Source organism: Fulmarus glacialis, unplaced genomic scaffold (assembly GCF_000690835.1).
Source record: "Fulmarus glacialis isolate BGI_N327 unplaced genomic scaffold, ASM69083v1 scaffold16244, whole genome shotgun sequence".
Taxonomy (NCBI): domain Eukaryota; kingdom Metazoa; phylum Chordata; class Aves; order Procellariiformes; family Procellariidae; genus Fulmarus; species Fulmarus glacialis.
The window spans coordinates 35,603-51,375 of NW_009210081.1; the positions used below are offsets into that span (position 1 = coordinate 35,603).

The following is a 15,773-nucleotide window of genomic DNA, read 5'->3' on the forward strand; positions in this document are numbered from 1 at the left end:
GCCCTGCTTCCCGGGAGATGGCTGAACCCCTGCCTGCCGATGGGAAGTAGTGAGTGAATTCCTTGTTTTGCTTTGCTTGCGTGCACGGCTGTTGCTTTACCTGTTCAACTGACTTTATCTCAACCCACAAGTTTTCTCATTTTTACTCTTCTGATTCTCTCCCCCATCCCACCGCGGGGGAGTGAGTGAGCGGCTGGGTGGGGCTTAGTTGCCGGCTGGGGTTAAACCATGACAGAATCCCAAGGTTGAGAGTTCTGAGAAAGACTCAAATATCATGGAGAAGGAGTGTGTGAAGGGAGTGTGCTCATAAACAGCACACCTTTGACAGTTTCATTAACTGATATGTAAATTTTTTTAAATCTTCAAAACAGAAATTATTAATATAGGTTATCCATATTTATATTCATATTGCAGTTCCTCCTAACAATCACAGTGCTTGGTAGGGAGACATAGCATGCTTCACGCATCAACCACTGCAGAAACATGTTACCACACACTGTATTATACCTAGATGCTTCTGAAATGGCAAAACAGTTGGTAAAGGTGTGGAGGGAACTCCCGGTAGTAGTTCAGCAGATGTCAGCAATTGAGATATCACTCCAGAAAGCCACTAATTTAGACTGAGCTCCAGTGGAATGTGTATTAATCTTGGAGGGTGGCTCCTTTTTGGTGTTTTCATAACAGGTTTCACTGGTGGTTATCCTGCTTGGCACTCCTGACTTTCAACCTCTCAGCTGCTGACACAAACAACTCTGGATCTGAAAGACCTAGTCCTGTGGAGGTAAAAAGTCAAAGGCCTCTTAACAACAAAAGTCCAAAGACTCTAGAAATTTCTTCCTTCAAGAAAGAATGAAAGTATGTCAGTCTTCTAGATAAGATGAAGAGATCAAAACCATGTTCAGGAGAAGCTTATGACACGTGTGCAGGGACTCATTTTCTTGAAGGAAGCCATTTGGATCCAAAAAGGGTTTGGCTCTCATCTGGCTTCCTGGATGAAGTCATAACTAGGAAAAACACTTCCAAAGACTAGCCCAGGACACCTGGGTCTGAGGCATAAGCAAATCAATTGATTCAGTCAGTGGACACCTGAAGATTAGGTGCAGGAGTAATGGTTTAACCATCCCCCAGGGAACTTGCACAGCTGGTGATACATGTAAATATTTTTGTGTGTATATATACATACATACATATATATATAATACAGGGAGAGAGCAGGAGAGTTGACAAGGAAAGAACCTCATCAGAACTAAAGATGGAAATGAACTCCTTTAGTACCAGCAAACAGCCCAGGATGACTGCGAGTGGCACCTGATAAGAGGCTGACCTGACATCAGCCTGATATCCCGACCCATTCTGCCAGTTTCGTGCATCTCTGGCTGCTCTTCATACTGTTGACAAGAACTTTCCTCCCAAAGGAAAAGCACAGATCTTCTAGTGACAAGACCTATCCAGCAGCTATGGCATGAGATGGGACATACCAAAACTGACATGGCAGAGGGCTGCAAAGTCCTGCATTAGCAGACTGTGTCAGGGTGCAGCAAAGGCTGTTTGCTCCTCGAGTGAAGGGTAGCCATGAGCTGACTGCAGTAACACAGCTGGCAGTGCAGGGGCCTTGCCAGCCAGGGCCCAGCCCCACAGTGCCCCAGCGAGGTGAGCGGGCAGACCTGAGACTTGTTCAACCAAGAGTGCACATCATCAGGTGAGTTCATGGTGACGAGGCAGATCTGAGGTCAAGCTGGGATGTCAATCCAAAGGTTGGGATCAGGTCCAGTGAGAGTAACCATGATCAAAACCAGCCTACTGATCTCCAGGCAGGTCCATAGTGATGAGACAGGTCCAAGGTTAAACTGGGAAGTCAGTCTGTGAGTTAGGGTCTGGATCAACGTCTGTAGTAACATCCAGGCATAGCTGTAGCTGAGCTGAAGATCGGTACCCATACAGCATAGCTCAGGCATGGACTAAAAGCCCAGGGTTGAGCTGAACTGAGGCTCCTGTGCCCACAGGTGTGGGTAGGGGCCCCAAGTGACACAGGTCATGGCCATTAAGGCCTATTAGTGCACACAGGGCCATGACAGATTGAGAGAAAAGCATAGTCCTGGGACACTTCGTTGATAGACAAATATGTTTCTTTGCTACCACAGCTGCTTCAGCTATCCTATCATGAGCAGCAATAGGGATTCTCTTGATTACTCGCAAGTGGAAATCATAAAATTAGACAGAATGAGGGGACAGCAACCTCCCTCGCCATGGAATTGGGATTAAACCAATAGGGAGGAGCAGACCTTATTAATTGTGAGAAAAAAATCATAGACATTGACAGAAAATGGGGCTGAGGAGACCATGAAAGGTCATCAAGACTATTCTGTTGGCCCAAAGGATCAACTTAAAACTATCCCTCACAGATATCTGATTTACCTGTTATTGAACATGATGAGGACTTCAGAACTTCCCCAGGCAATGTGTCTCAGTGCCTCATTATCTAAGAGCAAAAATATAATTAGAAAAATTCTGTTGCTATTTGACCTGAACTTGTTTTGCAGTGGACATAGAAAAAGTTTTATTTTCTTCTTTTTTTAACCTCTTCTATATTTGAAGACAGATGTATTTCCTCAGTTTCCTCTTCTTCAGGTTAAACAACCCCTATTTATTCAACATTTTCTCACAAGTTATATTTCCTAGCTTTCTGATCATTCTTTTGTTCTCCTCTGGAATGTGTCCGGTTGATCAGAATCCTTCTCCAATTGTGGTGCCCCAAACCAGAGAGAAGCTTTTTCCAGTGTCGAGAATAATAAAAGAACCACTTTGTATGCTTTACAAATAATCCTCCTTTCTTTCCTTCCAGTACAACAGTTACATCTTTTATAAAGGTACACTGTTGTCTCATGTGCAACTTAAGATCCACCTATCGTCTCCAGTTCAGAACTGTTGCTTAGTCAGTCCTTCCTCACTTGCATTTATGCAAAAGATTACTTCTATATAAACATAGAAGTTAGTATTCAACTTTATTGTCATTACATGTCATTATTTGAACCAAATTCTTAAAATAATGTCTTAAGATCATAATACTATCTTGTAGTATTTTTCCAGGTAGTATCACTAATTAAATGCTAATTCCATCTCTTAAATCATGAATTAAATATTGTATAGTCCCTGGAGAACATGCTTTAATGTATCCAGTCTGACAGTGAAGCATAATTAACTGTTTCTTGAGAACAGCTTTCCAACCAGTTATACATCCGTCTAATAGAAATTTAATCTTGTCTACATTTCCTTATCACAAATGACTCATATGAAGAAAAGAAGATTAACATGGATCCAGACACGCCTGAAGGGTTTGTCTAGCCACAAGAGTGATAGTCACCTGCGCATGACTTCAGCTGAAGATCTCATATTTATTGACTGACTTGAGAAGGAAGGATATTGGTGGACCCTGTAATTGTCTGACCAGCATTCTGTTATTCTTGCCTCTTCTCCTCAGAGTCAAGGAGTCCAATAGTTGCAAATGCTATTCATTGGGAGATTTGGTCCTTTGAAAGTCCCTTTAATCGGGCAGTTGTCTAGGTCAGGAAACACAGATTCTGCTTTGTATTATGCACATTCTCATTATTTCCAAAACATTGATGAGGATTTTCTGTGCTATGGAGAAATCCTGTATGTAAGGACTTTGTAGTGGAAAAGCCACTATAAAATATTTAGATACGAAAACATTTTGTATATATAAATAAGCAGGCATCCTGATCGTTGAGAGTTATACATTAATCCCTGTTTTGATTAGGCAGGGTTTCTGTAACTAAAGTCATCATACTTAACTTTTGTTTATGACTGAAGGCATTCAAAATGGTCTGCCATCCTCTGGTACCAGAAACCATCTCCTACAAAACGACATGATGTGCTGGGAAACTGACTGTATTGCTGCTTATCCCCTACCTTTCTCCTGTTGAAGCAGGCTACTGATAGAAGGGTTCCAGAAAAGGGATGGCATAGCAGAGTAGTAGAGGAACAAACTGCAAAGAAATGTTTCGATATAAAGTATCCAAGACTAGATAGTGGTGATGTGTAACTAAAACTGGTTGCAATAGATTAGCTTACCCTAGAGCAGATGGATAGAAGAAGATAAAATAAGAATGCAATGGATGCAACAAATTGGTACATTATCAGTAGTCACCATCATCCTAAGTGCACAGCTGGCTGCATCCAGCGTATCTTGCAAAAAGTCACAGTTACGTGAAAGATCTTATTCAGCTTCACCATGAAATCCACCTGTGAGCTGGTGGGCAGGAGGCTGGTGAAACTCATCAGCTTGTGGTGCTACAGCAGTAACTGGTAGCTGGAAAAACGATAGGAAGCTAAAGAATGCTGAAGAAAAGGTCTTTTTTCAAATATATGTATTTGAAGCTCCTGTACCACATAGATCAAGACTGTTTTGTCCTTTCAGATATATCTGAGGCAATTGCAGTGGAGAAAACCACATGAAAAGAAAAGTAATCCAGCCTTCTGGCAGGCATTTGATATTTTCTGACTATTTTAGGAGCTTCGAGAACAGGAAATAGGAATATTTACTGACATTTTGACTAGACTGAAGATGGCTTAATTTCTGAGTAGAGCCATCTTCACCAATACAGTCTGTGAAGTATGTCCAGAAATCTAATAATGGTGCTAATATACCTTAATTATCTGACACAGAGAACAGTCAATTTTTTAAAATGTGTCCTGGAAAGATTTCTTACATAGTCCAAATAAAGAAGGGGCGGTGGCTCAACTCTCAGAGATTGAAACACTTTTCTACTGAGTTGTTGCAAGAGAATCATCAGCTTTCATTGATGATGGATCAGAGGGATGGTTGGGAGCTGATAGATATGGATCACTGTGATTCATCCTGTGTTTAAAGCTGTTTCTACCAGGTAGCTGGCAGCAAGTAGGCTGGTGCAATACAGAATCATAGAATATCTCAAGTTGGAAGGGATCCATAAGGATCATCGAGTCCAACTCCCTGCTCCTCACAGGACTACCTAAAACTAAATCGTATGACTAAGAGTGTCATCCAGACGCTCCTTGAACTCTGACAGGCTTGGGGCCCTGACCACTTCCTTGGGGAGCCTGTTCCAGTGATGGACCACCCTCTCAGTGAAGAACCTTTTCCCAATGTCCAATCTGAACTTCCCCTGATGCAGCTTCATTCCATTTCCTCGTGTCTTATTGCTGGTCACCAGAGAGGGGAGATCAGCACCTCCACCTCCGCAAGTTGTAGACTGTTATGAGGTCCCCCCTCAGCCTTCTCTTCTCCAAGCTGAACAAACCAAGTGACCTCATAAGCCGCTCCTTGTAAGTCTTGCCCTTGAGACCTTTCACCATCTTGGTCACCCTCCCCTGGACGCACTGTAATAGTTTGATGTCCTTCTTATATTGAGGCACCCAAAACTGTACACAGTACGCACCAGTGCAGTGTGGAGTGGGACAATCACATCCCTCAACCAGCTAGCTATGCTATGCTTGATGCACCCCAGGACACAGTTCGTTCTTTTGGCTGCCAGGGCACACTGTTGACTCATATTCAAGTTGCCACCAACCCAAACCCCCAGATCTCTTTCCGTGGGGCTGCTCTCCAGTCTCTCGTCCCCCAGTTTGTACGTACCAGGATTACTCCATCCCAGGTGGAGAATCCGGCACTTGTTCTTGTTAAATTTCTTACGGTTGGTGATTGCCCAGCCGAGCCCATCCTGCTCTAGCCTACCCAGATCCCTCTGTAAGGCCTCTACCCTCAAGGGAGTCCACAGCTCCTCCTGGTTTAGTGTCGTTGGCAAACTTACTTAATGTACATTTGATTCCTGCATCCAGATCATTTATAAAACATTAAAGAGCACTGGCCCTAAAATTGTACTCTAACTGTGTTTTTAAATGCAAAGGGGTGCTGTGAAGTTTAAAATCCTCCAGTTTTGAGTGACCAGGGTGCACACAACTTGTGACTCTGCACATGGACATTTGCACTGAGCAGAAATAATATTTGTGGTGTGAACTGGATCTACACAAAGATAAAAATTGTGCTCTCGTATCCTTTTTTAGACAGTAGTAGAAATGGTTCATAGCAGCATGTCTTGGGACATCTGGAAAAAGCAGGAGGTTTTTGACAATATTAGTGCTATGTAAAATGAAGAAGAAATAATTTCTAATCCCTGTACTCCATGTGAATTTGTCTCTCATGTTAAAAAGACACATTTTCACTTTTATAATAAATTTCAATGCATCTGTGAATTTTAAAATTTTTAATAATGGACTGGAAACCTGCAAAAATTGAAAATCTGTAGTTTACTGCTTTTCAAAGCCACATGAGCTTATACACGGCTATGAAGTAGGTTGGTGTTATAATACATGTAAGAAAAATCCTGATTTGTAATAAGCTGAAAAATACTCCGGCACTGAGTCAATACATTTCTATTGTTTACCTTCCCACAGGTCAGTAATAAATGGAACAATGTCAGCTAACAAGACTAAGCAGAGTAATGAGATCATGTATGCCTCCTGCCTGACAGTAGTAAGTGCTATGGAAACTATTTTTCACCCTCCTGGAAAAGAATAACAATTTTTTCTAGATTCTGATTTTATGTTCCATTTAGAAGACTGATTTCAAAGGAAAAATTGCTATGAAATAGCAGTGCTTTGAAATTAGCACTGAATGAGTTTGGAGGAAAGGCTGTCTTTGAAATCACATAAAATATAAAATTTTAACAGGGTAAAATGCTAAGTTGCAAATTTAGAAAGGAGAAGTATTTCCTGGAAAGCAGAAACTCTACTTAAGTAATCAAATAAACCACCATACTTAAAGCAATACTACAGCTAAGAGGACAAACACAGCCCTTGCATGTATAGAAGAAAATCAGGTAGGTACACAAAGAGGGTATTTTCTCTTTGAATGTTTCAGCATAAAATCAGTAGAATAACATGCACACACATTTTTAAAAAAAAGCTGTTAAAAAAAAAAACCAAACAGAACCTAAGACTGAGAAAAGAAGAATGATTTGACACCTGGAAAAAACACCTTACAGTGAAGTAAGGTTTGTAGCAGGAAGTAATAGCTTTTATTTAATTAACAGGCCAGTTCCCAGTGGGAGAACATTTTTCACAAAAGAACCTTGACCTTTCAGCCCACAACCTCAAAGAAACCACAAAATACCTTCAACAGCTGAGCCTGGGAACCAAAATTCAGAACTGCTGCATGCACTTGAAATCATGGACTCAATAAAATACTGGCTTTATGGCACATTATAATCTTCCACTGCAGCTGACCTCCAACTCATTTATCAGTGTTCCACAGCTGATAATTTGCTCTCTTATTTTAGCTCAGAGGAATTCTTAACATTTTTATCTGCCCCTTTGGTCAGAGGGCAGGTGATCATGTAGGGCAATCACTTTTTTCTCCCAAATTATCTGAATACTACATTAGCTTAAAATTAAGAGTTTCTCTCAATCTGTACTTAGCTTGAAGTTTGCTGATTCTGTTCAGACCAACAGAGGATCTGCATGCTTAAAATTTTATTTCTTCCAACTGTATCACTTGCCTAGTATTAATTTCCCGTTATTAATTCTACCTTCAAACCTTGTCTCATTTACATCCTACAGTATGCCAGTACTTTACAGCAGGCTTCCAATGTACTAGTTTATCTAAAAGAAGCTTCAGTAATGACTGGATGATAGGCAAATATGCAACCATATGGCAATATAAATTTGATAATGGCAAGCTGCTCAATCTAGTAGGCAAAAGTATTAAAAAAGGCAACAGCGAAAGGCAAAAAGCTATCCAAATTCAGAAAAGAAAATTAGGTTCACCATTTCAGCAGTGATGACAGTTGACTGTTGGTAAAACATGCCTGAAGTATGGAGGCTTCTCCATCAAATCTGTAAATCAAAATAGTTGGTAGCTCAAAAGAGAAACTGTAGGCACAATAAAGAAATTATCATTGGGACCTTCAGTCTAATTACCCAGAAGTTCAGACAAGAATATAATGGTGCTTTTGGACCTTAAAATATAGGAATCTCTAAACAAAGCTCTGTTTGTGACCAGGCCAAATAACTGTACTGCAAAAAAAAAGAAAAAAAAAAAAAAAAGAAAATGAACCTTAATGTGCAAGATTTGCAGAAATTTTTAAGGAAGAAATTCAAAAAGGCAGAGTTACCTAAGTTGTAAAGCTCATTGAAGGTAAGCAGGTAGCAAGCTTAAAAGAAAGAAGAAGAACTTTTTCACATGCTACTTAAATATGAAACTCCTTGCTATACGATCTTGTGGGACTAGAGGCGTAACTGGAGTTACAAAGAGATGACACAGACATGGATAACAGTTCTAGCACTGGATGTATTCAAAATGGTAGTCCAGATGTAACTTGGATTTTGGAAGTCTCTGTTCTTGCTGTGTTTCATATATCCTTTCCCTAATAAAATTCCAGTTGTCTGCTGCTGAAGACATGATACAAGCCTAGGCAGACCTTTAGTCCTATTTAGTATGGTGGTAATGGTGGTCTTATAAGTGGAGAAAATACATGGAAATTGGGAATGATGGAAATACTTTTGTCCTCGAGTCCCCATTGGTGTCCTGAGTTCCCTCCTCTCTCCTTCTTGGATAGAACTATTCTTAAACTATTTGGGGATACATGTAACATGTTGTTACATTTTAAAGTATGCATGAATACACAGTTGCTGGAAAAGGTGAGTTCTTTTATACATCCAGATGAAGGCATATTCGTAAAAAATACAAAAGACTAAAAAAAAAGATACAGCCCCTTTTTACCTATCTCTACTTCTTTTTTTGGGGGTGGCAGTGGAAGGCTACAAAATAGTGTGTTTTCATTCCCTTTAGTTCAATTTCCATTCAGAAATCTGCATTTTCAGTTAGATTATTTCTAAAGACACCTTATGTGTACTCCGTATCATCAGAAATACATAAATTGATAATGTGATGCTTCAAACTGAATTGTTAACAGATTATCAGCTTACTCATCACACCTGCAGTACTTGCTTTTGGAGCATTGTTTTTGGGGAACCTCAGGTACCACTGGTTAAACAAGACATTTCATGACAACTTAAGTTAGGCTTGAAGAAGCAGTGCCATAGGGCTGAAGAATCATCAGCAAACAAAGGTTAAACAATAATGCATTGAGTTTCAGTGAAGAGGTCCAAAGGAAGCTACAAGGACTGCCGTTAGACATGAAATCATTTTATGGTATGCACAGGAATGAAATCCACATATACTAACACTTCATCAAGATGTTAGAAAATAATATGAAAGACACTTCAGAAATTAGACATCTAAGTAGGAGTTTTCTACAGGGTTCTAGAAAAGGTCATAAATGAGAATGCTATTATTTTTTCTGCAAATTTATGGGCATTATTCCAGAAAGGAATGCATACAGGCAGAGAAAGCACAACATTAGTCAAGGCAGTGAATACTGAATAAGAAAAAAATAGTAAGTATAGAACCAACAGAATTCTGAGAAACAAACCTGGAATGTTGAAGGAAAGGATAATATGTATTTTAAATCTAGAGAATAAAACTTTGTATTACACAGCTGCCACATGTATGGTTTATTAAATACTGAAATGCTAACATATTTAGGAGAATGCTAGAGAAACAGCTCTCAGAACTGTTATTAGAACCTATAACACGTAGAGAAAATGGTTCAGTAAAATAAGAGAAGAAATGAGAGGCGTAAGAAAAGAAAGTGAGATTGCATTATGTTCCTGGAACATCTTCTCATATGACAAGTGGGGCAAGAAAATGGTAGACGGTGGATAAATTGATTTAGGTGAGACATATAAAGGAAGTATGGAGATTTAATAGCACAAATCCTGCCAGAAGGAAGTGAGGAGTGCTGCATGGTGGTTTCACTTCCTCTGAGTGAAACCTCTTTTTGATATGAGCTGATCAGTCATTTTAGGAGAGCTTCAGAGTAGTGATGGAGTGCTTAAACTAACACAATGAAGTGCAGAGAGAATGTAAGAAAGACATTAACTTTCTTTTTTTCTTGATTGCTATTTATTACCTTCTACACGTCTCCAAAAATGCCAAAACCACTGGCTGTCAACAAGATATACTTAATATGAACAAGGGGAATAGTCCTTCATAAAGAACATAAGCATTGATCCATATTACAGACAGATGGAATATCAGAAATTCACTGGCTCCATAATTGTATCATACTAACTACATTAGCTACTTTGTTTTAATTAGAAGTTCTTATTAACCTAACAAATAAGAATGATTAATTTTGGTCACATTCTATGCTATGTAGAAATAGTGATAATGACAAAAATATACAGATCTAATTTTGACATCAAATACATTATACAACTGTAATAAGTATTTAATTGCAAAATGATATAAACTCTAAGTTTATGATTTTGTCTAACTTGTCTCATTTGCAAGGAGACAAGTCAAAGTGGTATAGGAGCTTTTTTGAAAGGTTACAGGACATATTACATATGGAGTGATATACAGAATGATTCCTCTCAGTAGAGACTTTGGACTATGCAACCAGCTCCAAAGCTCTTGGGACAAAATACACATATATAAGTATAAGACGTAAATGGCAGTGATAACTCACAACTCCGGTGCAGCTGAATCTACTGAAGTTTCTAGATGTTTTAAAATTTACTTTGTTTAAATGCTACAAATACTTGAAAATATGTTATGAATTTTTACAGTATTATACAGTATGATTACAGTATTAATACTAAACAGGGTTATATTATTTGTTCTTTCACCTCATCTACATAAATTTTTATAGCCATCTTGCTTTGAAAAAGTGCCTCTAGCCTTCTGGACAGTTATTAATTATCTCCCCATTTTCAAAATTTATTCCTCTTTACAAACATTAATGATAATTTTTACCCAAATGAGCATTTCAGCTTTAAAGTAATTGAAAACTAAGCAGCTACTTAACTATGAAATCAGCTGCTGAGAAATTTTATGTTCACCACTTACATCATTAAAGGAGAGATTTTGAAATTATATTTTTTATGAGTAGAAATGAATAGTTACAAAGCATTAGAGTCTTACGCTATATCAGGACTCATTCTCCAAGTACTTTTATTAATGATTCATGCCATGGAAATCTTCATTCTTGCCTCTATGACCTTCTCCACAGAAGAAGAATTTCAAATTGTGGATGATTTTCTTCAGGTAACAGTTTGGGTCTGTATGCTAACTCTCCTCTCAGAATGTTTCTCTTTTTCATGGTTTGGGTCATTATATATTTTTCCCAGGCTTATAATATTTTTATAAGCAAAAGCGTATTGTAGAGAAGTACAGAGGAGAGATTCTTCCTTCTGAAGAGCTATTATCCTTAACAGCCTCTTTCTAATTAGCTTTTAAAATTTTTTGCCTTCTTTAAGCTTTCTCAGAAAAAAACTTTGTTATAGAACTGCATGTTCATGAATATATGAACAGTAATCTTTTTTCCCAATAATAAGTAGTGCATGGAAATTATTTAGCTGTTCACTAAGATTATAGGCTAGCTGAGGTTCCAGGTATTATTACTTAATGAAGAGCACTTTAAGATCAAAATCTCAGAATCTTTTGTCTGCAGGTTTCAAAACTGTTTACGTTATTGATGCTTTTGAACTTTATAGAAACTTAATGTAACTTACATTCCGAACCCGTGCTGGCACTTTTGAAAACACCTTCCATGATCACTAAATTAATGGGACTTCAGCTGGCATATTAATTTTTCAATATAATTACAATCTTTTCTTAATAAGTACTCCAAGCAGGCAGAAGAAGCACCCAGCTCACTTAGAAGCAGGGAAGTTGAATTCTACCATAAGTCTTCCACTAATTCACTCAATGACTTAGCATGGTTATTAAAGCCAACAGTTTTAAAAGCCAGCAGCTAAACTAAGGTACTAAAAAACACTTCAAGGAAAGATTTACATTGACTGTAGGAGGCTCTGAATCAGTCTGCAAATGGCTGATTAGTAAAATGTGCTGAATACTCGCACTAATTGCTTAAGTCAACAACAGATGGAGGAGTTGGCATCTGTGGACATAAGGCCACTCCTTCATATATCCAACTTTAGACAGGTAAGTATGAACATTTGAGCTCAAGCTTTGCATCCCAGCTTTTCAATCAGTAAAAGAAGTCTTAAGGAAACCCCATTCTCACGTGTTACAGTGAAAACACTATTTAATTACTCATACATCAGCTGTGTCACAGACAACCACACATACAAACAACCGCCGAACATGCCCTTTCAGCAAGTCTGCTCCCCTGGCAGTCCCAGCCTTCCCTTCCTGCTGTGCTGCAGCCTCTCCATACCCAGCTTCCAGCACTGGGCTCCCTTCCTGATCAGCAACCGCCTTTGTTCCCAAACCAGCCCTTTCACGCCTACCCAAGATCCCAGCCTCCTTACCCAGCAATCTTAAACTATACTCCTGTTCAGTCTTCTCCCCAAGTATCTCCTAGCCTCCCAACAGCCAAATTTTATGTCCTGTTCCATACCTGCGAACAGGAGGGCCATGCCAATGAGAAAAAAGTCACCAGGATTTTCAGTATAAGAAAACAATTTACTTCATTTTTGGAAAGAGCAGAACTACTTGGGGTGAAATTTTCCTTCTCTCTCATACACATGTGGACACACACAAATACACAAAAGTCCTGCGAAAGAAAATAATGTTTTCTCCCAGTGAATTCAAATGATACTAGAAAGATTATGTCTAGAAAAGATATTAATAACTGAAACCATTCATCAAGAAAATTTGGGATTGGAAGATGGGGAAGAGGAGTTGGGCCTGGAAGCTTAGATAGTGTTTGGACTATCTGCAAAAGAGAAATGTTAGGTAAGATGTATAGGTGCACTGCCAGTTCTGCCTATGAGGTAGAGAAACATATGTAAAATCATCATAGAAAAACAGGTAGCTCCAGTGTTTGAATATTAGAAAGTAGCAAATGAGTTAATATTTCCCAAGAACATGATTAACGCTTTAGTGATAATTTGGAAACAAACATCCAGCAGGAGTATTTAGAAGTGCAAATTGAGGCCATACTTATCACTAAAATATTCTGAGTATCACAGCATTTTTTTCATTTAACTTCTAGTTGCATCAAAACCTGTTTAATAGTCATGAAATATTTAAAGTTAAGTTTTTCTCTTCTTTTTCTTGTGTGCTATAGTACAACAAAACAAATGAGTTTGCTAGTGCTACATTTGAGTGCTTTGAAGAAACTGATACTATTTAGTGCCAGCTAATAAAAGAGTAACTGCACGTACAGTACAAACAACAAGGTAAGTATTATGTTGCCTTAATGCTTAAGTAAAGAATTCATTTCTGACCATTTTCCACACAGACCATTTGCCTAATGAAATCAGCCTTCCTGCCTCTTCAAAGTACTGCTTTGTATTACCATGGCTGGATGAAAATAGCCTTTTCACTGACTCAAACCACTCTCTCTCATTACCACAATGTTCAAGCTAGTGCAAAGCAAATTCAGTCATACAGCCAGCCTGATGCTGAAATAAAAAAAATCCCATTTGATTATCTGAGTGAAAGGTTCCACAACTGAATTTTGTGCAGTCGGCAAAATTGTATTTAACTCCTCATATGCAGCGTGCAGTTTGCTTGCATGCACCCATTGAAGGCAGAAAAAACAAGGCTCCAAGACATAAACAAGCTTAGGAGAAGCATTCCAGCACAAATTTTGCCCATAATCTCACTGATGGTACGTGTATAACTACTGGGAAATCCCTACACTAGGATTGGAGGGGCTACATTCTGATCTTTTGGGGCATCTGCAATATGAAAACAATGGCATTACAGCAATTTAATAGAGATTAATAAATGTCTTTGATTCCAGTATTAGTATCTGACAGTCCATGTGCAAAATTACACAGCTTTTCTCAAGTGTTTTTAGTGGATGTATTTTCTTTCTTAGATTTAAAATTAACAAACCTTCCCAGTCAGCTTTGAAAGATCATCTCCTCCCATTATCTGCATATCTTGCATAGACTGATCGTTCTGAAAGAAGAAAAACAAAACTTTGAAATTGGCTATAACTGTATAAAATAAAAGTATAAACATGTTAACTTTTTTTGGATCTTTCACAGTCTTGGTTACCAGTATTTTCTAATGCTCGTTAGTATTGGTGTATGACAAAACCAGACTCTCGCTTGTTCCTGCGGCTTCTATCATCTCCTGATTGTATTTAAGCTAACAGCAAGCTCCAGGCTTTACTGAACTAGAAAAAGTTGCATCTTTCTTTTTAAAATAAATAATGTTCCCTTGCTTGCCACTTCTTAATATGACAAGTGTTGAGTCCCTTTCACAACGGGAGGACAGGAGCATCTCAACACTTGACCAAACACCTGTAAGCACATTCTTTTTTTGGAACAGTCTTTAGAAACACAGGCAAAATGTGCTCACATCTGTCACTCACACAGAGAACTCAGCTATTTTTGAAGAAATTCACTCAGTATTTCTTTCAGGGGAAAAAAGTTTTGCAAAAATTATCACTTGTTATCAAGAATAGTTTCAGCGTGCCATACAGTTTCAAGAGTTTTGGGTTTTTCAACTTTTTCAACTTTTTCAAATAACTCAAAGATAAAATCCTTGAGGTCAATTTCATAAAATAAAATACTGCCAATCAGGTAGAACTAAATGCAACAGAATAGTATGCTTTGATTTTCCTATTATAAAAGGGTTTTTTTTGAAAAAATCAGTGAAACTTCTTTTTTTGATAAATTTGGTTTACAGATATTTCTAGTTGAAATTTGTTCTGATGGAAAATTCTCAACCAGCTCTAGTTCAAATTCATTATCAGCACCATGCAAAGTTAAGATCACATAAGGGAGACATACGGAAGCCCTACTATTAAGGGAAGACAAAAGATGCCTTAAAGAAGGTGGCAAATTAAAAAATATACAGTCACGGCCAGGCTATGTGAACTTTCCAGAGAAAGCAAGAGCAAAACTAAGTATAGTAAATGTGAGGTTTTTGCCAAATTGGTGCATGTGCTAATCTAATCTCCCTACCCATAGGAAGACAGCGTTAGTCCAATTTTAATAATAGCTTCAGTACCACAACGTGACACTGTAGTTTACTGGTAACATCAGGAAGCTTTATCATTACAAACAACTGACAAAAATGCAATACTTGAATACTTTGCTTTTATTTCATAAATCCAGTGCTCTGAAGTCAAATGTTTTTCCACGAATAAATAACAGGACAGCAGGACTTATGAGGTAGGTGAGTATATACTGGCCTAAGGGGGTTATAGCTCTTCTTCTTCCCCTCAAAAAGCAGCACCAGCAGAGGTAGCATGCACGCGCCTGCCGTGCGGCATGGTTACAGCTGCACGCCTGTGCAGATGGAAACTGCATCTGCCCACGCTCGCAGCCCAGGTGGCAGAAGTCCAGGGACTTCCAGGGCACCTTTGCAGCCGCTTGATCACAAGCAATCTGACAACCCCAGAAACTATTTGTGGTCCCCATGGGAATGGATTGTCTAAATTAATACAGCCTTCCTGAGTAGCTGTAAGCAAAGGTTGCAGAATTGCCCAGATGACAATTTCTCCAGGTTTGCATACTGCAGAGCCACCAAAAAGCTCCCCTTTTACTCAGACTCCACTCCCCCAAAAACTCTCACACCACAGCTTTGTAGGAGGTCCTTAGCAGTCATTGCCTTAAAAGACAGTTTTTAGACCTGCCTTCACTTTTTCTGCACCGGATCTAGGAGCTTTAGATCCTTTTCATGCTGCTCTTATTCGTTTCCTGGGAAACAGAGCTAGAGCAGG

At 38.7% G+C, this 15,773-nt stretch overlaps 1 protein-coding gene across 1 annotated transcript in view; it reads right to left on the reverse strand.

Moving 5' to 3' along the window:
- PRTFDC1 (phosphoribosyl transferase domain containing 1) overlaps window positions 1-15,773 on the reverse strand; it is a gene marked incomplete at its 5' end in the record, with an annotated part of 43,400 nt that overhangs the window by 6,500 nt on the left and 21,127 nt on the right. Inside the window, one exon of the mRNA XM_009577063.1 lies at window positions 13,934-13,999. Coding sequence (XP_009575358.1) covers window positions 13,934-13,999 — 66 coding nt within the window. The remainder of the gene's footprint in view (window positions 1-13,933; window positions 14,000-15,773) is intronic.